The sequence below is a fragment of the Cannabis sativa genome, chromosome 6 (assembly GCF_029168945.1).
Source record: "Cannabis sativa cultivar Pink pepper isolate KNU-18-1 chromosome 6, ASM2916894v1, whole genome shotgun sequence".
NCBI lineage: Eukaryota > Viridiplantae > Streptophyta > Magnoliopsida > Rosales > Cannabaceae > Cannabis > Cannabis sativa.
The window spans coordinates 31,587,433-31,594,903 of record NC_083606.1 but is presented as its reverse complement, the minus strand read 5'-3'; the positions used below and the strand labels follow the sequence as shown (position 1 = coordinate 31,594,903).

The 7,471-nt window shown below is 31.7% G+C and overlaps 1 protein-coding gene across 1 annotated transcript; it reads left to right on the top strand.

The window, feature by feature from the left end:
* The first annotated feature begins 1,052 nt into the window (after positions 1-1,052).
* LOC133038833 (uncharacterized) lies at positions 1,053-6,590 on the top strand. Its single transcript, XM_061117213.1, has 7 exons — positions 1,053-1,326; positions 1,724-1,771; positions 5,095-5,402; positions 5,483-5,671; positions 5,773-5,874; positions 5,954-6,128; positions 6,228-6,590. The coding sequence occupies exons 3-7, from the start codon at positions 5,149-5,151 to the stop codon at positions 6,324-6,326; spliced, it is 819 nt and encodes a 272-aa protein (XP_060973196.1). The 5' UTR covers positions 1,053-1,326; positions 1,724-1,771; positions 5,095-5,148; the 3' UTR covers positions 6,327-6,590.
* The last annotated feature ends 881 nt before the right edge of the window (positions 6,591-7,471 follow it).

Here is a 7,471-nt window from a genome sequence, read left to right as displayed (position 1 = left end):
TTTTTCACTATGTTATTGATGAAACTATTTTTTTTTTTGCCTCTTTTAATGAAATAATTAGTTTATTTTAATATTAATGAAATTGATTTTTAAAGTTAGTATCATTTTTAGATTGTAATTTTTTTTTCATTATCTTGTTAATGAAATATTTTTTTTTATTCTCTTAATGAAATTATTAGTTTCTTTCAATGTTGATGAAACTAGTTTTTAAAGTGTATTCTTTTTAGATTATGATTTTTTACATTGTTTTTTTTTTTCATGATGATGTTGATGAAACAGGTTTTTTTTTCCTGTTGTTTTTAACAAAAAAACAAATAGTAGTTTAAATAAAAAAAAAAAAACAAGTTTAATTTCTGTAAAAAAATGAGATACAAAAATGTACACTAATTATAAATATATATTTATATATACTAGTAAGTTGCACGTGCTCTGCACGTGTTTAGTATATAAATTATATATTATATTAATTAAATTTACTTTTTAATATTTTACTGATTTTATGAGAATATTTTTTACAAAACTTAAGACCTAATTAATTAAATTAATACACTACTACAATATTAGCTTTTAGAGGCAGTTTTTTCAACCCCATTTATAAAAAGGGAAGCTAAAGGGTGTGAAAATACCCGCTATGTTCGAAATTGAAATTTAGAGGCGGTTTTTTGATAAAAACCGTAGGTATAAAATTGCATTATACCATTTAGAGGCGGTTGGAAATTAATTATTTTTTTTTTCTGAACTACCATATGGCGTCGGTTCCTGCATAGGAACCGACGCATAGGGTACATACCGTCGACACGTGTACCCTATGCCGTCGGTTCCTATGAAGGAACCGACGCCATAGGGTCGATCAGAGTATATACTCTTCGACCTTTCTTCTTCCTTCCCACTTCACTCAGCAACCAGCAAACCAGAGAGCTTCTAACCCAGAAAAACCCTCGCCGCAGCCCCCTCCTCACCACCATATCTCCCCCATTTCTTAACCTTTTTAGCCCATTTTTTTTTAAAATCCTCCATTTTCGATACTTACTTAATAACATACACCTAAATAGTTTTGATTTTTTAGCCTCTTTAAGTGTCATCCGAACCCAAATAGTAAACTTTGGGTTTGAAATCCGGCCACCCATTTTTCTTGAGAAATTGTTCAATCTCAACCTCGTTTAAGGTATAAATATTGCTTCTATTCTTTTTGTATTATGTATATTGTTTTATTTTTTGTTTTTGTAAATTATTATTTGAGTTTTTTTATTTTATTAGTAATATTATTGTGTTTTATGTGTATAGTGTCGGGATTTTTTACGGTGGTCGTCGGATTGCGGTTATTAGGTAATAATTTATACCTCAATGTATAGTATATATATGTATTTGTATATTTTATTGAATATTTGTATATAATGTGTGTATATATTGTGTGTATATAGTGTGTGTATATTTTTTTATGGAAATAAATTTTGTAATTGTATTTTATGTATTTTTTGTAATATATATTTATTGTGAATAAAATGACATTGGAGGGATTTCATTAGTTTAGAAATAAAAATTTTAAAATTGAATTAGTGTGTGATATAATTTTATTTTTTTGAGATAATAGTGTGAGATATAATTGATTATATATATGTATGTATAATTTAGTAACTAAGGAACTTGTTACAATTTTTTATAACTAGTTATAAGTAATGAAATAATTAATTTTGTAATTTCGTTGTATTTCTTTATATTGTAGGGGTTCGGCATAATTTTGTGTGTAGCGTATTTGGGCTTGCAATTATAGGTATATACTTTAACTAACTTTTTCTTATTATATAATTAATTATCAATGCATGTTAGTTGAGTTTGAATATCTTAAATATTCATCCGTAGTGAAGTAGGTTCTGCGAATACATGTACTGCGGTCGGATGGGTGGATTAATTTTGTATTGTTTATCTGTTTTGTTTGTTATTTTAGGCACTTGTAAAATTTTTGGGAACGTCCAATTACAGCCGTTATGCTGCCGAAATTTCGGTAGAATTAGGATAAATCTTACTAAAACCATTCATAATATTTACATAATACAAATAACTAGTTAATTATAACATAGTGATAAGAAGTTAGGTCACATAAAAAATAATAATATTCACATTTATGTAAACTTTTTAATTTTACCAACATTCTAATCAACTAAACAACCTAATAACATGAACTAATCTAAAACGAAAATTTGAGTAATTTATAAATTAATATGAATAAATTGTGTGAGAAACTTAGTTAGTTACATTGTGTAATTAGTAACTAGCTATAATTAGTTACTAAATACATTAACAAAATAAACATATAAAATCCTTCTTTTTTTATTTTTTTTTTCTTTCATTTGAGAGGTTCAATGTGGATTTTTATTTTTCAATAAAGAGCAAAAGTTAATTAAAAGGGGAAAATATTAGTTAATACCCTTATTGCTTTACCAAAAACATTTCCCCTCAACTTTTTTTATTAAAAATATTTAACATTTTACCAACATTCTAATCAACAAAACAACCTAATAATATGAACTAATCTAAAACGAGAATTTGAGTAATTTATAAATTAATATGAATAAATTGTGAGAAACTTAGTTAGTTACATTGTGTAATTAGTAAGTAGCTATAATTAGTTACTAAATACTGAATTTTTTTGGATAGGATTTTTGTTATGGATAAATCATGGATGCGTGAGGAGAGAGACACACTACGATTTCAAGTAGGGTTCGATGCATTTTTAGAGTTTGCCTTAAAGAATTCTAAAAATCACGATCGTATTCATTGTCCGTGTGTAGATTGTTGTAATGTATCTAAAGGGAATATTACAATGATTAAGGACCATGTGTATTTACGAGGTTTCAATAGAAGTTATACTAATTGGTATTACCATGGCGAACATTTACCTAATGATCCATATCCATTAGGAAAGCGGGGGGTAGATGATATCGAGGGTAATGATTTCGATGATTATCCATTGGACTTGCTTAACGAAGCACAGGAGGAATTTCTTAATGATCCGAAGAAATTCGATAATTTTCTTAGTGATGCTGATAAACCTCTGTTCGATGGTTGTAAAAAACTAAGATTACCAACAATGGTAAAGTTTTACAACATAAAAGCAGAAAATGGAGTGAGCGATAAATGTTTTACTCAATTTTTAGCTGCTTTTAAAGATATCTTACCATTTGCCAACTGCTTCCCGGAATCTACTTATGAAGTGAAAAAAACGTTAAATTCTATAGGATTGAAGTATGAAAAAATTCATGCATGTCCGAACGATTGCATTTTATATCGTAAGGAATATGCAGACATGAATTATTGCCCGACTTGCGGTTTATCCCTCCATAAAGTAAACAAGAGTAAGGAGAATAGGAAACTTATCCCCCAAAAGGTGATGTGGTACATGCCTTTGATTCCGCGACTGAAATGATTATATCGTAGTGCAGAACATTCTGAAAATTTGATTTGGCATGAGACCAAGAGAGTGAAAGATGGAAAACTCAGACATCCTGCAGATTCCCAAGCTTGGAAAAAAGTGAACTACATAAATCCTGAATTCAAATCTGAACCAAGACACATTCGTCTCGGTCTGTCTGCGGATGGAGTAAATCCACATAGATCTCTAAGTAGTCGTCATAGTTCATGGCCTGTCTTCCTAGTTATGTACAATCTTCCTCCCTGGTTAGTGATGAAGAGGAAATTTAACATGCTTTCTTTAATGATATCAGGCCCGCAACAACCTGGACATAATATCGATGTATATTTGGAACCATTGATTGACGATTTAATAGAATTCTATGAGAATGGGGTTCAGGTCTATGATGGTTTTAAAAAAGAATTTTTTAATCTGAAAGCTGTGTTGTTGTGGACTGTCAGTGATTTCCCTGCTTACAGTAATTTATCAGGCTTAAGCACAAAAGGTTACGAAGGTTGTCCGATTTGTTGCACTAACACATCGGCTCGTCGCTTGGCAAATGGACACAAGATGTGTTATATGGCTCCTTTGCCACTGTCTGGGGAAAAAATTCTCCAACAAGTTCAACTTGTAGATTTTAAGTATGGAAAGACGCAAAAAAATAAAAAAACTAATGGTTGTTTTCAAAGAAAGTCAATCTTCTTTCGTCTTCCATATTGGAAAAGTCTACTAGTTCGACATTGTTTGGATGTCATGCATATTGAAAAAAATGTGTGTGAGATTATTATTGGTACCTTACTTGATATTCCCGGCAAAACTAAGGACGGTCTAAATAGTCGTTTAGATCTCGTTGAAATGGGTATAAGACAATCTCTGGCACCTGAGAAGAAAGGTGAACGTTTATATTTGCCTTCTGCTTGTTTCACTTTGTCCAAAAAAGAGAAACAAACAGTTTGCAAATCACTTGCAAATATGAAAGTACCCGATGGTTACTCGTCTAACATCAAAAACTTGGTGAATGAGATTGAATTGAAACTAATGGGTATGAAATCACATGATTGTCATGCGTTAATGCAACATCTACTTCCAATTGCCATTAGATCAGTCTTGCCAAAAAATGTTCGAGAGTGTTTGACACATGTTTGCATTTTCTTTAATAGGCTGTGCGGGAAGGAATTAGAATTGGATAAGTTAGATGCATTACATGAACATGTAGTCAAAACATTGTGCAACCTGGAAAAGTTTTTTCCGCCATCTTTTTTCGACATCATGATCCATTTAATGGTTCATCTAGTAAGAGAAGCAAGGCTGTGTGGGCCGGTGTGGGCGAGATGGATGTATCCATTTGAAAGAAATATGAAGGTACTTAAAAGTTATGTGCGTAACCACTATCGGCCAGAAGCATGTATGGTTGAGTGCTACATATCTGAAGAGGCTGTGGAATTTTGTTCAGAGTACATGGCTGGAGTTGAGGCAATAGGAATTAGCAAACCAAGAACTGACCCAGATGATGTTGATAGAGGATTAAGGGGGAAAGGGACAATGGTGACAGTGTGTTATTTGTCGTTATACAGCCATGTTCAAAATTTTTGGGGTCATTCAATTACAACTGTTATGCTGCCGAAATTTCGGTAGAATTTGGATAAAATTTGATATATATATATATTATGTTCTGTTTTGTTTAGGGTCCACTCGCTCAACCGCCCTCAAGACGTGATGCGTCAAAGGGGAAAGCTCCGATGCTTTCTCCACAAGGTCGTGGTGCACGGGAAGATGACTTGTTCACGGAAGAGAAGATGGCGTTGATCCCTAATTCGCTAAAATGGATGATTCATGAATTCCTAAGGCTCAAAGATAAACGTGATATAATCAAAATTCCTGTCCCCCGAGGATTCATTGCATCGCGTACCCAGATCACGTTATCTGGAGAGGATTTGCAGCAGGTTGCTACGTGTGACTACATCGGCAACCAGGGAATGCTGTTTGGAATGATGTATACTCTTCTTTAATCTAATTAACCTTATATCAAATTATAGTTAAATTATTATAAGGCACTAACAATTTTTTTGGCAGGCACATATGGGAGAGCATCAACGGTCTGAGAAAAATTTTCAAGTTTTACGACCCAGAGCTTCTCACAGTGCATGGGATCAACGATGAAGAACAGAGTCAGTCTTTTGACGATGAGACAAGACGATTGGCTAATTGGTTATCATTAATGAACAACAACCACCAAATGTTCTTTATTCCTTGGAATATCGGGTAAACTTTATTAAATTCTTTAGTGCTAATTGTTCATTTCTATATTATGTCTTCAAATTATTTTTATACTATCTTACTTATATTCCAATATAATTTTCTAGGATGCATTGGACGCTAGTGGTGGTTACGCCAAGGAAAATTATCCATTTAAACCCTATAAGTGGCCGCCCAATTCCCGAAGTAATAGAACAAATGATCGGAAGGTAATAATTTAATGACTTCTTATGTAACGAATTTAAATTAACTAACAAATTGAAATGCTAATATAATTTTCCCAAATAGGGCATTCATGTATATAGGGAACGCACATGACTATCTTGGCCCGTGGCAAGGAATTAACCAAGCAAACTGTCCAAGACAACCTAAAAGCCAAGAATGCGGTTTTTATGTTTTGAAATATATCACTGACATCGTCGCACGTGCCAACCCCAGCCGTTACATACAAGATCAAAAAGCTGTAAGTTTTAATTATTGATTATAGTATATAAATTCTATAATAACAAATATATAATATACATATACATAAACTAATATAAATTTTTAATTTATTTAACAGTTTGGGGGTAAGAAGCAATACGATCCAAAAACAGAATTGTTACCACTACAGCGAAAGTGGATCGAACAATTGATGGCGGTGATTCACGGTGACGATTGAGGTTGAAAGGTCGAAGAATTTTTCTTCATTATGTAACTTTTATAGATTAACTTGTAGTTAGATTTATTAACTTATTAATATTTTTAACTAATTTTACATTAGTGTTTGTGTAATATTTAATTACTTTTATGAAATCAAATTATGTTTTTACTCAAATTTAAATAATATTTAATTTAAAATGTAATTAATATATAATTAAATTAAATAAATATGTAATTTAAAATTTAAATAAATATGTAATTTAAATTAAATCAAATAATATATAAATTAATAAATATATAATTAAAATTATATAATTAAATTAAAAAAAATGAAAAAACTGAAATTCGCGTACATATGGCGTTGGTTGCTACGCCACATATGGCGTCGGTTATTGGCTAGGAACCGACGCCATATGTACCCCTATGGCGTCGGTTCCCAGCTAATAACCGACGCCATAGGGGTACATATGGCGTCGGTTCATATAAACCCTTTAGCGTCGCCCTGATCAGCGTCGGTAGCGAATTTCGCGAAAACCGACGCTGAAAGGGCTTAAAAACTGCCTCTAAAGGGGGTTTTTGTAGTAGTGATATATTTTTTTTTTCAAAAATATAATGTATATGTATTTATTTTTTATGGGAAAATAATTTCCCTTTCAACTTAGTTAATTTTCTTCTCTTACATAAGTTAAAAAAATTTATAACTTTGTGTGTTTAAATTTTCTATGTCATTTTCCTTTGAAAAAATCTATATTATTCTTCCTTGAAAAAAAAAAAAAAGTTAGTTATCATAATATTTTTTTAATATTTTTTTTTGAAAGAAACATGTGTTACAACACACCTAAAAGGAAGGTAGAGAACCATTCCAAATTAACTCATTATCTAGTCCAAGGCCCATCCTAGCTATCTTATGAGCTAAAAGATTAAAATCCCTACCAACATGAGAAATGGTTAGACTTGGACTGAACGATAACAAGTTCTTAATGCTACAAATTACATCACCAAATACACTATTAATCCAATTACAAGTATTAAGTTTATCTACTATAGATTTACAATCTGTCATCAAGACGTCCACTGGAAATCGAAGCAGTTGAGCCCATTGGATAGGTTGATGAACGGCTTTAGCTTCTGCAACAGCAGGAGGAACAAGTCCAGAAAAAGGGG

What these genes read in the sequence shown, in the direction of transcription:
- LOC133038833 (XM_061117213.1), top strand. Translation starts at nt 5,149, where the DNA reads ATGCTTTCTCCACAAGGTCGTGGTGCACGGGAAGATGACTTGTTCACG. An exon ending in TTTATTCCTTGGAATATCGG is followed by an intron (nt 5,672 to 5,772) that starts GTAAACTTTATT and finishes ATAATTTTCTAG; the next exon opens with GATGCATTGGACGCTAGTGG. An exon ending in ACATACAAGATCAAAAAGCT is followed by an intron (nt 6,129 to 6,227) that starts GTAAGTTTTAAT and finishes TTTATTTAACAG; the next exon opens with TTTGGGGGTAAGAAGCAATA.